The 19,670-nt window shown below is 42.6% G+C and overlaps 1 protein-coding gene across 9 annotated transcripts in view; it reads left to right on the top strand.

Moving 5' to 3' along the window:
• The window catches only part of LMO7 (LIM domain 7), a 179,525-nt gene that overhangs the window by 96,233 nt on the left and 63,622 nt on the right, over window positions 1-19,670 (top strand). For all 9 annotated transcript variants that reach the window (XM_087967413.1, XM_087967414.1, XM_087967411.1 and 6 more), the window contains exons 5-6: window positions 16,473-16,503; window positions 18,527-18,640. In XM_087967413.1, coding sequence (XP_087823539.1) covers window positions 16,473-16,503; window positions 18,527-18,640 — 145 coding nt within the window. The remainder of the gene's footprint in view (window positions 1-16,472; window positions 16,504-18,526; window positions 18,641-19,670) is intronic.

The raw sequence follows: 19,670 nt of genomic DNA, 5'->3' as shown, positions 1-19,670 counted from the left end.
AAAAGAAAAAAAAGAGAGAGAGAAGAAAAAAGGACTGGCTTAATTGTTCAAATAATTATTTTCGACTCGCTCGTTGAACGTGCATTGCACAACCTGCTGGAGAATGCCAGAAAAAAGGTGTGCGCCCGTGTGGACATAAATGTATGTGGTTTTCTAAGGTTAAGAAGCAGTGAACGGCCGAATCCCTCATAGTTTGTCAAGATTATGAGCCTTCCTGGAGGGTAAAGGAGGCATTCGGCAAATGGTGGCACGAATGGAAGGGGACACGAATAAACGCTCTCTTCCCACTTGGCCCTCCCTTCGCTTAGTGAAAAGAAGGCACCTGAAAGAAGGGTAAACACCTTTGACTAAATCTTTTGCAACCTGGTAGAGCCATTGTAAGCTGCTGTGGTGTGTCAGAATGGCTCCCAGGCGACCAAGCCGGGAACGCCATGGCACCGGTTTTCCTTTCCTGTTAGGAAAGAAGCAAAGCAACAGCCGGCAAGTTTCCCTAACAGGTTTCCTTTTGGTGGAGGCAACGTGTGGGCCTGGTAAAAGAAGGCTTGGCAGCTTCAGATTTGCATTCCTGCGGAGCTGCCTCTCTCTCTCTCTCTGTGTCCCCCTCCCGCTGCGGGAGTAGGCGGTGCAATTCCCTCTCTCAAAATGCTGTCAAACTGGCTGCTTGCATGGATAGGCGAGGAGGAGAGTTTTCAGCCAGTCTTCTCACTGTCTTACAAACCCATGTGTTGTAACCATCCATCTCGAGGAATACCCCGTTTTCTTTTCCCTCCCCCCGAAAGCTTTTCAATCTGGGAGCAAGAGAGGAAAAGAGCGGGGTTTTTGTGTAAATGTTGTGTGGTACAGCACAAAGTCATTGGGGTGGAAGGGACCTTAGAGGTCTTCTAGTCCAACCCCTTGCCCATAGCAGGAGAGTTAATTTTGTTAGAAGAAATATCCTTCTGGGTTCAGTTCCAAGTGGGGGAAAAGACACTGGAAACATGGAGGCTGTTTGGAAAGATGGTTTAATAGTGGACAGGACCACATGGCTTGGAGCTCCAAAGTGAAAGGGACGATCACATGCTTCAAGATGTTGGGTGAAGGAAAAGAAGGGCCAAAATGCTGAGAGACCCTTAGTTATAAAACCTCTGTTGGGCCCTACCTTAGTGTTTTCTGTTCCTGTCTAAGAAATGTATCCCGTTGGTTGTCAGACTCCCAGCGGTGGTGGGGGGGTCTTAGCTAACTTTGGAGGCTGAGTGCTGGTTGATGCAGTCTTCCCAGGCCATGTGGTGAGAAGGACAGAGGGCTTTGTTATGTAGAATACTTTGGCCCAGGCCTTAATGGCCCGCCCATTAACAAAGGTGGGGGTGAGCTTCTGCTTCTGAGGTAAATTTCTGCTTCTGAGTTTCCACTTCTCTCTTTAAGGGAAATATTCTGCCTTTTTAGTATATATCCTGAAATATTTCATCTTCCTAGGAGTGGGGCGGGTGCTAACTTCCAACCATATCATTCTGGATTTCTTCTTTTTTGAGCTTGATGAGATGGATACATGCAATCATTAGAAAGAATGACAGGACAGAATAACAGAGTTGGAAGGGAACCTTGGAGGTCTTCTAGTCCAACCCCCTGCTCAAGCAGGAGAGGGGACCCTATACCATTCCAGACAAGTGGCTGTCCAGTTTCTTCTTAAAAAGCCTCCAGTGTTGGAGCATTTACAGGTTCTGTAGGCAAGTCCTTCCACTGATGAATTGTTGTAACGGTCAGGAAATTTCTCCTTAGTTTTAGGTTGCTTCTCTCCTTTATGAGTTTCGTCCCATTTCTTTGTGTCCTGCCTTCCGGTGCTTTGGAAAATAGCTTGACCCCCCCCTTCTTTGGGGCAACCCCTTTTATAGGCTGATCCTATGAAAGTGTCCCACCTTCCCAGCTTTCACCTCTGTTCCCCAAACTGGAAGGCAAGCGGCTTTTAACTCTTTTCAAAATCGGGTTGTTGTTTTTCCAGATCTTTCTTGGCCTTTATGAAGAAAAAAAACGCTCCTCTGTCCAGACTGTCGTGGTCCAAGAGGGTTTGGCTAAAGTTTCTGCTGCAGGACCGTAGCCATTCAGAAATGGTTCCTTTCTTCTGGGTTGGCTTAAGCAAGGTGGGAATGATAAGTCTGCAACAGGAGCTCATCGGAGGTGCAAGTCCCTAGCAGAGAAAATCAGCAGAAACCAGGCCGCTTAATAATAGTACATCCATTGGGCAAGAGTTGTGTTGAAACGCTCCTAGGAACCGCAGGCCCAAGCAGTGGTGATGAGATTGTGGGCGAAACTGGGCGATATCCAGTCTACTGATTGTTCTGGAGAAAAGGCAGCCTTCATTCTTGCAACGAACTCTTTACTCCCACAGCCTTTTCCTTTTCTTTCAAGCTGTGTTTGAAAAAAAAACAGGGCCTTCCTCCCTCCATTTTAGCTGGCATCTCTCTAAAGTACTTGGTGGTGTCTTCCAGATATGATGGATGGCAACTCCAGCCAGAACAGTGGAAGTCTGTGATGAAAGAAATAATGCATATCCTTTCCCCCCACACCACCACCTCTTTCTTCCCAAGAGGGAATTTGGAAAGCTACTGTCTTTTGCAGATGTCTTTTGCAGATGTCAGTTTCCAATTTTGCAAACTTTGGAACCCGATGCCTGTTTTAATCAGCTGGGGGAAAATATATTCCAAAAACTAGATGGACCAAGAGAAGAAAGCGTGCATCCAGGCTTTTCTTGGCGCTGACTTTCCGTACAAGCAGATTGTACATTAATCTCCGCTTGTAGGAAATGAGCATGTCTCAAAAGTCAAACAGGCAAGATTATTATAGGGTGCAATGTGAAACTCCAGCTAAAAATACTTGCAGGCGCTTGGAGAAAGCTACATAACATCCTGCGGTCTTTTGCATCATCTGTGGAGGTGCTGCACCCTGAGGTTTCAGGGCCTTGAAGTGGTTTTTCCATTTTCAACGTGCCCTTTCGTACATGTTGAGATATTTAATTTGAATTATTAGTTTCAAGTTAAGAAAGAATGTAGCTCTGAGAAATGAATCCTATATAGCCGTGATGGCGAACCTGTGGCACGCAGAGCCATTTGTGCCGGCACACGAGCTGCAGGAAAACTTACCTCACTGCGCATGCATGCGCCTCACAGCTGGTTTTCGGCCTCCCAAAAGCTTGAGGAAGGCTTCTGCAGGCTTTGCAGGCCGAAAACTAGCCCCGTTTCATCGCTTCTTGTTTTTCCGAAAATACTGGAAGTGACAAAGCGGGCCTAGTTTTCGCCTGCAAAGCCTGCAGAAGCCTTCCTCAAGCCTCTGGGAGGCCGAAAAAGGCCTCAAACCGGCTGAAAATCAGCTGTGAGGCGCAGTGCAGGTAAGGGGTGGCGGGGGTGGGTGGGTGGGAATTGCGCGTGCATGCGTGGGGGCGCGTGCATTGCCTTCTGGGTACTGGCACGCAAGCATGCAAACTTGCATGCACAATTTTTGGCACAGGAGCCCAAAAAGGTTAGCCACCTCTGCTATATATTGTAGGTGCTCTCATTAACTATGGGAAGAACCAAAGATTTTGTCTGTTAGTTCTAAGTAGTCCTCAAATTACGGCCACAATTGAGCCCAAAATTTCTGTGGCTAAGTCACACCCTTGTTAAATGAATTTTGCCCCATTTGGCCACTGTTCCTGCTACAGTTGTTAAGAGAATCACTTCAGTTGTTAAGTTAGTAACGCAGTTGTTAAATGAAACTGTTTTCCCCGTTGACTTTGCTTGTCAGAAGGTCGCAAAAGGGAATCACATGACCCCAGGACGCTGCAACCGTCATAAATATGAGTCGGTTGCCAAGCGTCCAAATTTTGATCACGTGACTGTGTGGGGATGCTCCAACGGTTGTAAGTGTGAAAAACGGTCATAAGTCACTTTTTTCAGTGCCGTTGTATCTTTGAACGATCACTAAAGTCATCATCGTCATCATCATCATCTTCTTCTTGTAACGACCCCATAATCCCTTTGAGAGGTGAAGTCTGGGCAACTGAATGGAGCTGAGTGTTTTCTGGCTGGATGCCCTTCCTGTCACCAATGCGGAGTTTTATTCAGCAGATACATTCTCGCTGTGCCCAGAGAGAGAATCATCTGCCTCTACTTAGGATCGAACTCACAGCCTCCTGACTGTGAGGTGAGAGTTCCACCTCTAGGCCACTGCACCACTCTTTGAACGGTCGCTAAATGAACTGTTGTAAGTCAAGGACTACTTGTAAATGGGCATTATTCCCTGTGAATTCCCAGCGGATGGTGAGCAGAGATCCTGAATGAGGCCTTAGCCCAGATGTCTCTCCCCATCTGGTTTGCAACGCAAGCATCTTCACCTAAAGAACGCATCTGCATCAGATAACAGATAATCAGAGTTGGAAGGGACCTTGTAGGTCATCTAGTCCAACCCCTTGCACAAGCAGGAGACCCTACACTATTTCTGACAGATGGGAGTCCAATCTCTTCTTGAAGGTCTCCAGTGATGGCGCTCCCACAACTTCGGAGGGCAACTTCTGTTCCATCGGTTGATTGTTCTCACTGTCAGAAAGTTTCTCCTTATTTCTAGATCGAATCTCTCCTTGTTCAGGTTCCATCCATTATTCCTTGTCTGGCCTTCAGGTGCTTTGGAAAACAGCTTGACCCTCTCTCTGTGGCAGCCACTCAAATATAGGAAGACAGCTATCATGTCAGGAGGTGACATTCATTTGCTTATTGCATAATAGTGCAGGACCTTGAATTTTCCTCCTCAGCCTGTCTGTTTCTTGTTTTGATTTATGAACTCTTAAGCAATTCTCTTAATAATTAGTCTGAATTGCCTTAATTCTGTAGAGGTCTGACTCTGCAGTCTTCTACAGATTATAGTAATTAACTACCTTTGAACTTTACAGAAGGAATTTACCTGTGAAGCAGATTTAGGATGAAACTGTGAATTCTGCGTCCAGATGTACGGTTATGGGCTAGTTATTATCTTAACAGAGCCAGTCTAAAACCTCTTTTCCTGGATGGAGTATTCAATGTGCGCGCAGATCTAATGTGCTTTTAAATTAAATTCTGCAATTTACAGACAGTAGGAGTGGTGGCAAAACCGTAAATAAATTAGTAAAATAAATTGCTTCAATAGAAAGTTCACATCTAAGCTGCTAAAGATTGGCAGACATAAATATATATATATATATACCAGTTGTTTAAGCAGTAGGAAAACATGAACAGAGGCCTTTTACCAGTTGGAATTTCTCTCAGAACTTTGCCTTCAGTGGCCTTGAAGGCAATCAGGTGCAACATGGATATCATGACAATCGTAGGAAATGCTTCCCCGTGGACCTATGGATAGCCCTCAACCCTCCAAAGTAGAGAAATTTTTTTTCATCCTAGGAAGGGAAGGATGTCTTTCTAATTGACCTTTCTGTGCCACACAAGGTTTATTCTCCGAGCTGGTGGGTTGGTTTCCGAACATTTTGTTGCCGGGTTAAGTAACATCTTCTACGGAGTTTAGGGGATGTCATTGTCTGTGTTCTTCACTTAAAATTATCACACCCCTAGTAAAAGGTTAGGAAGAACTCGACTCTTTCAATCCAGCCTTCCGTAGAACTAAATTAGCTAGTCTAGTGAAAAGAAGGACTAGGGGTGACGTGATAGCTGTGTTCCAATATCTGAGAGGCTGCCCACTAAGAAGAGGGAGTCAAGCTATTCTCCAAAGCATCTGAGGGCAGGACAAGAAGCTTAATTTTGAGTTCCTCAGAGGCTTTGAAAAAGCCTCTGCAAGGCTTTTCAGGCCAAATGATAGGCCCGTTTTGTCACTTCTGATATTACTGTAACGGTGAGGTAAGTTTGCCTGCGGCTCGCATGCCGGCACAAATGGCTCTGCGTGCCACTTGTGGCGTGCGTGCCATAGGTTCGCCATCATGGGTATAGTATCTCCTGCTTGAGGAGTGGGTTGGACTAGAAGACCAAGGTCTCTTCCAACTCTGCTATTCTGTGAAGTTCTGTTAAATCCAGAGGGGCAGAAAGTTGCTTTTTGCTTTTTCTGATTCTGCGGACAAGGCCAAATTGAGGTGTGTGTGTGTGTGGAGGGGAGACAATGAACATGGTTCATCTCTTTGTATGACAAGAGCTTATCTTGATAGCACTACCCAAGTCACTACAGTTATAAACTATTAGCAGCAATTCCTTTTTAGAGGCCATTTTCATTCTGGGTTTAATCCTAGACAGGCAATGCTAATTCATTGTGCTTGAATTATTAAAACAATCTCATGTTTTGAACTCATTCATTCACTGTAGACTGAAAAAGGAAAGTATTCCTGATGTCCTGCTAATTATGGAATCTAACCTCGCCGTACTGTAGTATTTTTTAAAAGCTTTACATCTCCATGTAAAAATTAAATGAAGTATAACTGAATTTTTAAATCACAGGAAATGTCACAGAACGTCTCCTATCTCCACAGAACACTTAAATGCAATTGTCTCTCCTTTGATATTTCTACTTTATGGCTATTTGTAGGAATGTCACATGAGTACTTTCCATAGCTTATCTATACAATAGGATCATGAGATTATCCATGTTGATCAGCGGCTAAACATACGTAATGTGTAGAATGCAGAGTAGGTAGATGTCTTACATAGAGATGAATAATGCTTTAGCTTGGTGATGAAGAGGTATATATGCGTCATAGGTTTATATAGCTTTGTCTTCGTTGCGGCTCATTTTAATCCGACTACAAAGTTTGTTGTCATTGAGTATCTTCCTTAATAACTCCCTTTGGTAGCCAACTGTTCTGAAAGTCATAGCATCAGAGAGTTGTGAAGATGGAAGGGATTATGAGGGCCCAAATCACTGCAACCTGCGGAAAGACTAATGAACCTTCAAGGGGGTGCCATATGCGAAATAAATAAACCTTTGAGAGGTAGCTGGCCAGCCTCTTTGGAGAAATCTTACTGCAATCTCCCATGATTGTCTGTTCCGTGCTCTGCAGCTCTTATCATCAGTCTTTCCTTATATTGAAATGAAACTCAGGTGGCTGGAGCTTGGATCCATTATTTCTAGTCTTAGTTTCTCTGCCAATGAAAAATAGCTCCTAACCACCATCATCATCTTCTTCTGAAATGGTTTCTTCAAGATAATAATAACGAAGATTTTCCTCCTCCTCCTCTCTCTCCCTCTCTCCCTCCCTCCCTCCCTCCCCCCCTCTCTCACTCTCTCTCTCTCTCTCTCCCTGTTATGTACCTGAACATCTATCAATTCTGTTCTCAGGTTTCCCCACCACCACATTTCTTCTTGTTAGGAAAGAAAGAAACCATGTTCATTTACTGTACTAAGAAAAGCTGAATTTCACTATTAGCTGAGAATAGGCAGCGGGTTGGACTAGAAGACCTCCAAGGTCCCTTCCAACTCTGTTATTCTATTCTATTCCTCATAAAAGGAGTTGGGTGGCTGAAAGTTTACTGTCTAGTCATAAGAACTACCTGCTTGATGATGTTGTTTTTAGAAGAGGGGACTCTGTGGCCCTCAGATGGCTAACCAGTGGTGGGATTCAAAATGTTTTACTCCGGTTCTGTGGGCGTGGCTTGGTGGGCATGGCAGGGGACGGATACTGTAAAATCTCCGGTCAGAGGTGGTATTTGCCGGTTCTCCGAACTACTCAAAACTTTCGATACCGGTTCTCCAGAACTTGTCAGAACCTGCTGAATGCCACCTCTGTGCCTAACCTCCATTTTTTAAATATAATAAAGCAGTTCTTGATGATTAGAAGGTTGACCAACTATGAATTAGAAAGATGTGTGTATAGGAGAGAGTGTGAGAGACCTTGTCAGTGGTGATTGCTATGCAAAGCAGGGATAAAACGGCTAGTCCAGGTTAGTCCTGTTCACCTTAACACAGGGGTGGGAGTCTACAGGTTCGCACCTATTCACTACAACCGGTTGTTAACATTCTAAGCAGTGCAGAGAACCGGTTGTTAGAAGAAATTACTGGCCTAATCCTGTAAGGAAGGCAGGAAGGAAACATTCTGGTGTTGCTTACAGAAACTGCCTCTCCGTTAACCCTTATTACATTCTTGGCAGGACTAGACTTCCTGTCTCAGGAACATCTCTGGAGTTTTTTTCCCCTCCTTTGCTAGTACTTTGCTTGTGTGGAGTGACCATTCAAAGTTACAATGGCACTGAAAAAAGTGACTTATGACTATTTTTCACACTTACGACTGTTGCACCATCCCCACAGTCATGAGAGGCCAGGCAAGGAGATGCGTGCCTCAATGTGAGTGATATTGAGTTGGCCACACCCAGCCAGTCCCATGACCACCAAGCCATGCCCGCCAACTTAGCCACGTCCACAGAACCGGTTGTTAAAAAATTTGAATTCCACCCCTGCCTTAACATATATGGGATGACTTTCAGTCCCGATAACAGTTCTGATGGTATCCAGATTCTGTTTCTATTCTTGGCCTTAAGTAACCAAAAAAAGAAGAAGAATGACAGGTAGATGGCGTGGAATGTCTTTTGAAGGTCTTATAATGAGTGTCCAATCAGTTTCCCTTCTCATTTAGCAGAGTTTAATCCCAAAGGGTGTGGATCTGTTTCTATTCTGTCTACAGGTGTATGTGTTGGAACATGTTCAAAGGTTGCTTTTTGATCAAGCGGCTATAATAAGACAGAAAGTATTCCTCACCCAGCCCCTGTTCGTTGACAACCAAATTTTGGGGGCATGGAAACCGTCTTCCACCCTAAATCAGCTTCTCTGTTTTCTCTTGTTTTGAAAAGGTCCCAGATAGTCCCATCATTCTGATAATCATGTCTGAACATACTGAGTCACACGACAACCTCTGAAAGAATCTTTCTCTTTCAGAAAGACTTTTTATTTTAAACGCCAGTGGGTACAATGGCAAGAGTCCTAGAGGCACAACAGAAAATTCTTGCGGATGACTCACACACGATGCTAATTTCGGGCAGCAGAGTGGATCGATAGCTATGCAGAGAAGAAAGAACATGATTGCAGCCCCATACATGATTGGCATGTCTAAAAATAAGCCCAAGAATTGCTTGCACCCAGGACACTGGTGGGGACTTTCGTAACTGGCAAGTGAGATGTGTTGATCAATGGAATAGGGGGAAAGGTCTGTATTTCATTTTCTATTCGCCCAAAAAAAATAAAAAATGGCCTTAATTTACATTTCCTAATATCACGTGTCAGACATTCTCCTGTACCAGAAGTTCTTCAGGAAACACCAAAAAGTCTTACTATGATTGATGGTTAATTTCTAACATTAGGGATAGCTGTGAAATTGTTTGGTGGGTCACTAGAGAATAGATAAGCCATTTATGTAAGTAGGCAGGTAGGTAGGTAGGTAGGTAGGTAGGTAGGTAGGAAGGAAGGAAGGAAGGAAGGAAGGAAATATTCAAAGTTTGTTTTCCCAGTTATGGTAAAAAAAGGATCCAAAATACAGAACTTAATGCCTTTAATTTTCATCAACTATATTTATGTTTACAATGTTTGGGGGAACCAATTATTATAACTGTAAGTAGTTGAAATTAATGTATCGAAACCTTAATATATTCAGAGATTGTTTGGGCTCTTCTAATATTTGAAGGGCTGCCACAAAGAGCGAGGGGTTCGATCTATTTTCCAAAGCATCTGAAGGCAAGATAAGTAACAATGGATGGAAACTAATCAAGGAGCGAAGCAACCTAGAACTAAGAAGGAATTTCCTGACAGTGAGAACAATCAACCAGTAGGACAGCTTGCCTTCAGAAGTTGTGGGTGCTCCATCACTGAAGGCCTTTAAGAAGAGTCTGGAGAGCCACTTATCTGGAATGGTAAAGGTCTGCTGCTTGAGCAGAGGGTTGGACTAGAAGATCTCCAATGTCCCTTCCAATTCTTTTTTCTGTTCTCTCTCTCTCCAAATTAAGATACAGGATACTCAAGCCAACCATCCTAGATAACCAAGGAAATCCTGAAAGCTTCTTTTACTCTCTTTGAAGGAAAGATACAAACCATTGACGTGCATCATCTCATAACAGAGTCATCCTATACATTGTCACATTTCAGTTCAGAAAGAAAAGCATATTATCAGCAGATGATAAAGTAGGGATAATAAACCTCCATCTCCAAGGTTCAAAAGGCAAGAAATGCACAAACTAATTAAAAACCACAGTAAGAACCACAGTAATTTCCTTTTTTTCCCCCCAGTAGTTTCTTCTTTTAAATTCAGACTGCTTTGGGGCATTTTAAAAAAAGGAACTCTCAAGCTTTTCTGCTTTCCAAGAAATCCTTTTGTCGTGTCTTTGGCTTCTCTTTTGTGCTTTCTATTTATCCTGCAGTCTTCTATTTCAGCCTATAGAAGATAAAAATGTACCGTATCTATTTTGGACAAAATGGAAGGGTTTGGGCATTCACATGTTTGTTTATGAGATCAATTTTTGGTCATTCATTTTAAAAAAAGACAAAATGTTTGCTTTTAGCTTCGTTAGCAAGTATGGATTTAGCCAACATCTAAACTTGTGATTTTTAAACTGCCTGTATTGAAGTATTCAAGTGTTTTGAGTATTCAAGGTTTCAAAGTTCTTCACTGCCCTGGCTCTGGACACAGCAAGAGGCACTATAATACTACAGTCTGGTTGCCATGGCTGGAAAATACAAATTTTGGTTTTATCTTGTGTACTGCACTTTGTGATCCAGCCAAACAGCTTTTAAAGTGATAAGCAACGGGTATCAACATTTCAGGAGTTTAACTTTTCTCTCTTCTTTTGTGGTGAAAGGTGGTTTTTCAGGAGGCAACTGGACTTTCTTGTTTTTTCTTTGAAGATGTTTCACTTCTCATCCAAGAAGCTTCTTCAGCTCTGATAGGATAGCGGGGAATGGAAGAATTTATATTCGTTGCAGACAGCTGGTTATTTGCATCCTTTTAGAGGGTCGTTGAGGCCACTTGGAGGTTTAACTGTGTCCTCAGGGTCACCTGAGTAGAGCTCCTGGTTTCTGTAGTCTGAATTTTTTTTCCTCTGGAAATCCTTTCCTATTCCCACACCATTCAAAGGGTGTTCATCCCATCCCAAATTGTATAGCTAAAAGTCAGCAGTGTCTGTAAAAGTCTACTCAGGTGACCCTGAGGACTCAAAGAAACCTCCAAATGCTTCAACGACCCTTTTAAAGGATGCAAATGACCGGCTGTCTGCAAGGAATATAAATCCTTCCATTCCCCACCATCCAGTCAGAGCTGAAGAAGCTTCTTGGATGAGAAGTAAAATGTCTTCAAAGGAAAAAAAAAACGAAGTCCAGTTGCCTCCTGAAAAAGCATCTTTGGGACAACCATTGCAAAATCTGTAAAGGTGCACCAAAAGAAAGAAAATGAGAGTCCCAAGGCCAAAGCCAGCTTCCAAGAATGAGTGTCAAAAAGTATCCCAACACAGTTGTACTCAAGGAAGATCTTGGGAAGTCATCATGGGACAAGGCAAGAGTTACCTGGGGTTCACATTTAGTTTAGGAGTAAGGGTGACAGAAGATATAGGAAGAAGCCAGAAAACTGGGCCCACCGAGACCTTAGAATCAAGACCATTCAGGCTGCTTACCCAAATCTAGCAAACCACCTCCTGCATTTGAGAAGAACCAAAATAGGCTACCGTGAAAAGGATTCTGAGCTTTGAGGGAAGTGCCTGGAGCTCATCTACATCATCTCTCCCAGTTTGCAGAAGAAGCTGTGAGTCTTCCTCGTTTCAGTTAGGACTCATTCTGACTTTGACCCCTGTTCCTATCAGATCTTTGCCACGCGATCCAGGGCGTGGACATGAGATTATAGCTGCAGAGTCTTAAGTCATGAGGACTAACGTGCTTCCGTCTCCCTTCCACAAAACTTAACATTAGCAAAAGAAGGTTAAATTGGGAGTGAATTAAAGTCCGTGGCCAACTTCCACAGGCTAGGCTGCATCATGGCACGACGAGGAAAATGATGGAGGAAGTGTTCCTGCTTGCATTCTTGAATTGCTTTCATTGTGGGGTGTGTATTTGTGCGGGCTAACCATTCTGATCAGAAACGGAGCATTTCCGGTATAGTTTGTGTGTCTTGCCTGAGAAGAATAGTGAATTAAAATGAATTGAATATCCTTCCCGTGAATGGAACTACAGCTGCCCGGAAGAAGGTTTTTCTAGCCTGTGGATTGTTCTTCTAGTTCTGCCTCGCCTTCTTCCTTTCCTGAATCACCCAAGTGATTCAAGGCACAAATGGATAAAAAGCCTTCACCAAACAGAAGGGGAGAGCCGATAACAGCGTGGCTAGTCACACCAGCTCCCCGAGTCTAAAGCAAACAACCATTTGGTTTGGTGGCAGCAGCGCCTCTGATAGAAAGTCCATACAAAGAGTAGTAAGGACAGCAGAGAAAGTTATACTGTAGGAAGCTCACTCCCCATTATCCAGGATACTGCTTATAAGCGTATATGCTTAGAGCTCAAAACATTGTTAGAGACCCCACACACCCATTTTACGTTTAGGTTCTCCTCTCTGGGAAGAGGTTTTGAAGTATCTGTAGCAGGACTACTAGGTTCTGTTACAGCTTTGTAACAGCTTTGTTCTTTATGCCACCTGCCTGGTAAACTTGCAAGATTCAGTTTTCTCACCATGTACATGCATACAGCCGAACTAGACTGTGTTGTTTCTCTGTGTCATATATGTGGGTATGTAGGGATATAGGCATATTTATTGGTTTGCTTGTTCGCCTGTCATGTTTATGTAGTGTATATTGGAGGTGGTGACCCTTTGAGAGCTGTATGCACCAACATTTCATTTTAACGGGTGCCGATTGGTATACATTTAAAGTGACAATAAAGTTATTTCAAGTCTTATGTCTAACCAGGGCATCTGTTCTGACCAAGCCCTGCTGACTGAGGGTATTGTCTGACATTGGGGCGGTCGATGGGCAGTGGAATGTGCAGCTGTGCAGAGCGGTAAAGAGTATGGGCCAAAGCTGTGGGCAGAACGATAGGTCGACACGGAAGGACTGACGAAGTCAGCCTTCAGATGTCTGGAAGTTGAGTCATGGCAACTGGACTTCTTTTCTTTTTGGTTTGAAACGTTCAGCTCCAAAAATATCCAGTCTGAGCAAGTTGGTTCGGGGGACCCCATACATGTCCTCAAGTATGTAAGTAGGTGAGGAGCCATTGTTCCTATCTCCTAGGTGGGTCATTAAGCGTGGCTTCCCTGGTAATCATCTAGATCAGTGGTGGCTAACCTTTTTGGGCTCCTGTGCCAAAAATTGTGCGTGTGCTTGCCCTTGTGTTCTCGTGTGCCAGCATCCAGAAGGCAATGCACACGCCCCCATGCCCCTATACATGCGCGCGCCCGCCCCTTTATCTGCACTGCGCCTCCCAGCTGATTTTCAGCCTGTTTGAGGCCTTTTTCGGCTTCCCAAGGCCTCAAACCAGCCGAAAATCCACTGTGAGGCAAGCACATGTGTAGTTAGGTAAGTTTGCCTGCGACTCGGGTGTCAGTACAAATGGCTCTGCGTGCCACATGTGGCACGCATGCCATAGGTTCCCCATCACGGTTCTGGATCTTCCTGGGAGCTGATACAAGAGCAGCATATATAATAGGGAATAGATTATATCTGAGGGTCTGGATTGGGCCTGTTCTTTTTTTTTAATGTTTAAAAAACTTTATTAAACAAATTCTACAATTAAAAAACAATTAAAAAAACATATTTCCATTCATTGCAGCATATTTGTAGTAGTGTTCACTCACTTTGACATATTCTTAAGTATATAGAATATTACTAAATATTATTACAATTATTTTACATTTGATTTATGTCATATTTTCATATATTTATGTAGTTAATTTACATATTTATACATAAGTATACATAATTATGCCTATTCATACCATATTATTTCATTACACCATAACCTTTCATTTCATCTCTCTGTTTTGTGTGTATCTTGCAGCCAATTATACCATAAATTCCAAATTTTGTAGTATTCTGTCTCTTCTCTCTCCTTCATTTTCATTGAAAGCCTATCCATTTCTGCACACTCTAAAACCTTTTTTATTATCATAATATTGGAGGGAATGCTGTCACTTTCCCAATTCTGGGCAAAGGCTATTCTTGCTGCAGTTATTATATGTAATATAATATATTGAAGTTTCTTACTTATTTTATCTCTTAATATACCCAATAGGAATGTCTCTGGTCTCAATTCAGTTTTCTGTTTTGTCATTTCCTCCAGCCATTTCCTAATGTTAAACCAATAATTTCTAGCTTGAGGGCATGGCCACCACATATGAAAATAGGTTCCCTGTTTATAATTACATCTCCAACAATTTGCTGATCAATAGAACATCTTAGCCAATCTTGCTGCAGGTAAATGTGGATTGGGCCTGTTCTAAGCAGGTGGGACCCATACAAGATCTTGTCTATGTCAACTGGCAGATAGTTGAGAAGCCATTGTTCTTTGATGCCATTTACAATGAGTCCTGTTTAGGATTCCATATGAAGACCTCTGTCCATAACAGGTGAAGAGCACTAAGGATAAAGCTTGCTACTCATTTCTATGGAAACTACTGGGGGAAAAAAGCACTTCAGGGTCCTTATCTTCAGTTTCATCTGTGACTCTCCAAGAACAAAAGACCTTATATAAGAGCCAAGAGGAAATATAATTGAAAAGAAAGAGAGCAAAGAAAAAACTAAGCAGAAATGCAGCACATTTTATAAACTCAGTGTCGTGATCCCAGTGGAAATGTTCCTTAGGTGCTAGCAATTTCAGGCATCTCAACAATTTGTTAAGCTAATGAGACTCAACATTTTCCAGTCATAAACTTGTAAGGGTTTCAGAAGGCTTGACTGAGCCTTGATTAGCCATCTCAATCCTTCTCCTGATTGGCTGAGCTGTCTGCATTTCCTTGAATAAGCCCTATTTAAACCAGCCCCTTCAGCTCTCTGCGAGTCCTAGACTGAACTATCCAATGCACAATCTGTCTTAACCAGGCCACGTGGTATCCTGTTGCCGAGTTCAGAGCCATCAAAAGAACATTCTTCTCCTGTTCCAACTGTAAATATAATAGAAATATTTGTATTGGCCACGAGAAGGAAGCACTTTGAAGTGCTGGTGTCTTCATTTCCTTTTACTGTTTTTATTTCTGCACTAAACAAACAGTGGGTTTTGCAACCTTCACCCTTGGGAACAATAATAAAATGTTCAGAATGTTAAGTGAGGGAAATTAAATTATGTGTGGATTATTATTTTTTTGCACTTGAATTAATCAAATATTAATCCATTGCTAGGAATGAAAAGTCACAGAAATATTTATGACAAGCATGTAATTGTATCCTTCAGAGGTTGTATAGATTTATGAAGGATATAAGAACTTTCAACATATTTCTCCACTCTAACATCCTGTTCTATCTATGTTCTCATTTATCTCATATAATCATTTTATAAATCAGTTATGGTATCTTGAAGTGAAATGGATCTCCTTCTGAGTATATATATATTTTTTTTTCTAAAATTGATGTTGCATATTCAGGAGGTGATTCCTTTCTCCAACTGGTCCAGAGATGTGGCAGTTCAAGATTGGGCAACCAACCTACAGATTGTTAAAAATTTGGAGATGAATTTTCTGTGTCTACCATAAATTATCTGATGTATAAATTAGCAGTTTTAAGCAGGACTACTAGAGACATGTGATTCCTGTGGTGCCTCTCTCTGATCACTCTCTTACCATTTGAGACTTGTTATATAACTAGTGTTGGCTATTCAGTCAGCCACTGGAATTGCAGAATTGCAAGGAAGTCTTGCATTTATTTTGTCTTCGAAATGGGACTCCTTGTCCCCTACCCCAAAGATGAGACTTGTTCTCGAGGGAGTCCAATTTTCTTATGCAAAGAAAATATTTGCTTTTTATTTTTCTAGTGAAATTCTCTATCGGGCAAAATGCATTTGTTCCAACTTAATTAATAGATGGAGTTTTGCAGGGTTCTAGATTTTAAATTATTCTACAGAACTTGAGGACTTTGAAATTCCCAATGTAGAATACAGTAGAGTGGAACAGAACAGAACAGAACAAAATAGCACAATTAGAAGGGACCTTGTGGGTCATCTAGTCCAACCCCATGCTCAAGCAGGAGATCCTATATCATTTCTGACAGAGGGTGCTCAGTCTCTTCTTGAAAACTTCCAGTGATGAAGCACCCACAACTTCTGAAGGCAAGCTTTTTCATTGGTTGTCCTCACTGTCAGAAAATTTCTCCATGTTTCTAAGTTGGAAGAGGTGGTCCTTCTCCGTTTTGATGTGCTTTGGGTGGGATGTAAAGAGTTCTCCAGGCACCTGGAATTCTCTGCTTTAAAGAACCCTTTCTTTGAATGTTATGGTCTGCATTAATGGTGTGATGATGGCATATGGCAGACAGTTTTGTTTTGCAATTACTGCTCTGTATCAGTTGTGCCAAACTATTAATCTAAGTTAACTTTGTGTATTTGTGTATTTCTTGCAGACAAGAAGAAACTGACCGAAGAGTAAAAAATGTAAGATATGCAAATTTCTTTATTTCTTTTTGCTGTTAATTTGATCCACATATTGATAGATTAAGGAAGAAAAAAATCAGTTTGACACTTTTAACTAGTTCTTGTTATGCATAAGTCCAGGATCAGCATGGTCATAATGTGAGTTGGTTGCCTCTGATGGATTCAGTAACTTTTAAGATTCCAACTGTAAAGTAGATGTTAGATAAAGGTAAAAGGGTTCTCCATGTCCAATCATGTCCAACTCTACAGGGCAGTGCTCAACTCCGTCTCTTAGCTGAGGGAGCCACTGTTGTCTAAAAACATTTCTATGGTCATGTGGACAGCATGGCTATACCCCAAAGCACACAGAACACTGTTACCTTCTCACTGAAGTGGTACCTATTAATCTACTCACATTTGCATGCTTTTGAATTGTGCAGTGGGCAGGAGCTGGAGCAAGTAACAGGAGCTCACCCCATCATGTGGCTCTTGGGTCTTGAATCCAGGTTATCAGCTTTCTAACTGATAAGCTCTGTGTCTTTAACCACTGAGGCACCCCGCCCCCCAAACAAATGTTATAAGATACTTATTCTTAATGTGAGTAACTAGCAAGCTTTTGCTGGGAGGAGCACTGGTGGAAGATCAAACACATAGGAATTTTATGTTTAGTTTCACTCTTTTCCAGCTGAGTTTTCCAGGATTTATTTCAGCTGGAAGAAAGAAGAATTGGGGAAGTATCAAGCATCTGCTTCAGAAACCTCTGGTCCTGCTTGTTTCTTTAAGTATGTTAGGTCAGGGGTCCCAACCGCCGATCCGCGACCGGTGCCGAACCCTGAACAAGCCTTACCGGGCCGCTGGTTGCTGGGCGCCGCCATCTTTTTGGTAAAAAAGCAATTTTATCAAAAAAGATGGCGGCGCCAGCGCTTCAGGTGAGCTTTTCCGGGTAGAAAGCCATTTCTACCGAAAAACTCACCAACAGCTAGCCGCATTTTTGACGAAAAATCACTCGATGACGTCACCGGAAGTGATTTTCGTCAAAAAGATGGCGGCGCAGCTGACACGGAACCGGGCTGGCGCCAACTGGCGCGGAACCGGCGCGGCGTCGAAAGGTTGGGGATCCTGTGTTAGGTGGATCTGGAGAGGCCTTAAGGGAGAAGATGGTGGTATAGAAGCACCGTTCACTCCACAAAAGATACTGTTGTGGAAGTATTGCCTGTAGCTGTTGAAAGGGTTGGTTTCTGAATGATGCTCATGTGACCAGGGCACGATAAGAATATATGGGTGTTAGCAGTTGGTATCACTAACAGTATTAGGTAACCCTGGCTAAGGATCTTAGAGTGAATGCTCATGAATTAGAACAGAAATGCTTATTTTTAGCTATCCATTTGAAGTAAGCTTTTAACAGAAGAGTTGGAATGGTGTAGTAATTAGAAGTGTGGGGATCTAATTGGAAAGATCTAGGATCAGGCTGACCCAGCCTTGCAGATCTTCCCCTGGGTGACTTGATTATCAAGTTCATTGTGGGGAGCTATGGAAATAGAGGGGAGCCACTTGGGTTCCTGAAGGACATAAATCTAACACTTAAAGAAATAATTAGGAAGTCATAAAAAGTGGCGCTCTTGACACAGAACCACCCTTGAAGTCCTTTCAGAAGTTCTACTTTGGCTCATGACCTTCCATATGACATCTCTACTTGAGGATCTGCTCTGGTGAAGAGTTCCCTTCCAGATAACAGTTGTTGGTCGCTACCTTTAGAACATTTCACAGTTTAGGCCGAGATATCATTGAGACATCTCCCCATACAACTGAGATCTGGTGAATTGGCTTAAAATTCAGAGATCCCTCAAAGGAGGGTCTTTTGTGAGGATGGACAAGCCCTGCCCTGGATGCAGAATGTAGTCCAACAGGACCACTCGTCATATTCTGCAATTGTGCCTCTCTTGGTCAGTTTTCTATTATAGGAATGTTAGAATTGAGAATAATCACTTCTGGAACTTCGTTTAATCATTCTAAGTATTTTCTCCATAATTCTGTCCTTTTTAAGGTTTTGATTACCTTGTACTGGCTGGGCAGGAAAGCAGCCCGTAGCCCTTCCTATCATGGACCCCACCTGGATTTGAAAGCCTTTGAGAAATTGCTTGGACAAGCTTTGACCAAGGTAAGGCCTCGATGGAAGGATCGTTTTAGAAATGACAAACATCACAGGTGTATCCATATCTCTGGTAGTACCTTATTCAGCATCTGCCTTGTTCAACAAACCCTTTTCAAAGCACTTGAGGGTCAAACTGACAACTCAGATGGATTCTGAGTGATGTTTCTAGGAAATCTTTTCTGACGCCTTTTCACTCCGAATTCCCAAGGGAAACATCCCAAGGGTCTAAGATAACGCGATCAACTCACCACGGCCATTTTGTCATGGCTAACCTGCCACATCTGTCTCACCTCAGGACAACTCACTATGGACACTTTCACACGGGATAGATAACTCAACATGACAAATATTATTCACCACTGTTTCTTTGATGGAAATAACACTGACAAAAAAATGACAATGTGGAAGACACAGTGGCAGATAGTGTGCCTCTCATTGTATTATCCCACATGGACTTGTCTACACGGAGTTGTTCTGTGACAATTTGGCCTCAGTGAGATGGCTGAGGCGGGTTAACCATGGCAAAATGGCCGTGGTGAGATGGCCATGGCGAGTTGGTCACTGTGAATTGTCTCATTCTGATATCCCAACTGGATAATCATTGGCCCTCTTATCCACTCATTGTGTACAGGCAAAGCAGGCAACCAAAGAAGGTAGACATGTCCCAGATCCTCCTGAATGGACCCCCTAAGCTTCAAAATCATTGGCAGAGATATTAGCCATCTGAAATCAGAGGCATGGTGATTTTATTGCTGTTCTCCTCCATGAAATCATGAGAAAACATCCTTGTTGCTGCTGTTTTCCCCCAATCCCCCAATTGTTTCTTTCATGGATCTCATTTTAATCTGTGACTTTAAGAGCCCTTTTCTGGCAGATTTGAACATTGGGCGCTATGTAACAAAATGAAATACAATGGTGAAAAAAGTAAGGTTCTACATTTAGGCAAGAAAAATCAAATGCACAGGTACAGTATATGTGGCACCTTGCTCAATAGTAGCAACATTGAGAGGTTTCTTGGAGTCCTAGTGGACAATCA

The sequence above is a fragment of the Notechis scutatus genome, chromosome 5 (genome assembly GCF_049901735.1).
Source record: "Notechis scutatus isolate UNSWTSFEM ecotype Mainland chromosome 5, rNotScu1.2, whole genome shotgun sequence".
Taxonomy (NCBI): Eukaryota; Metazoa; Chordata; class Lepidosauria; order Squamata; family Elapidae; genus Notechis; species Notechis scutatus.
The sequence above is the reverse complement of the archived record's forward strand: the minus strand, read 5'-3'. Positions and strand labels throughout refer to the sequence as shown.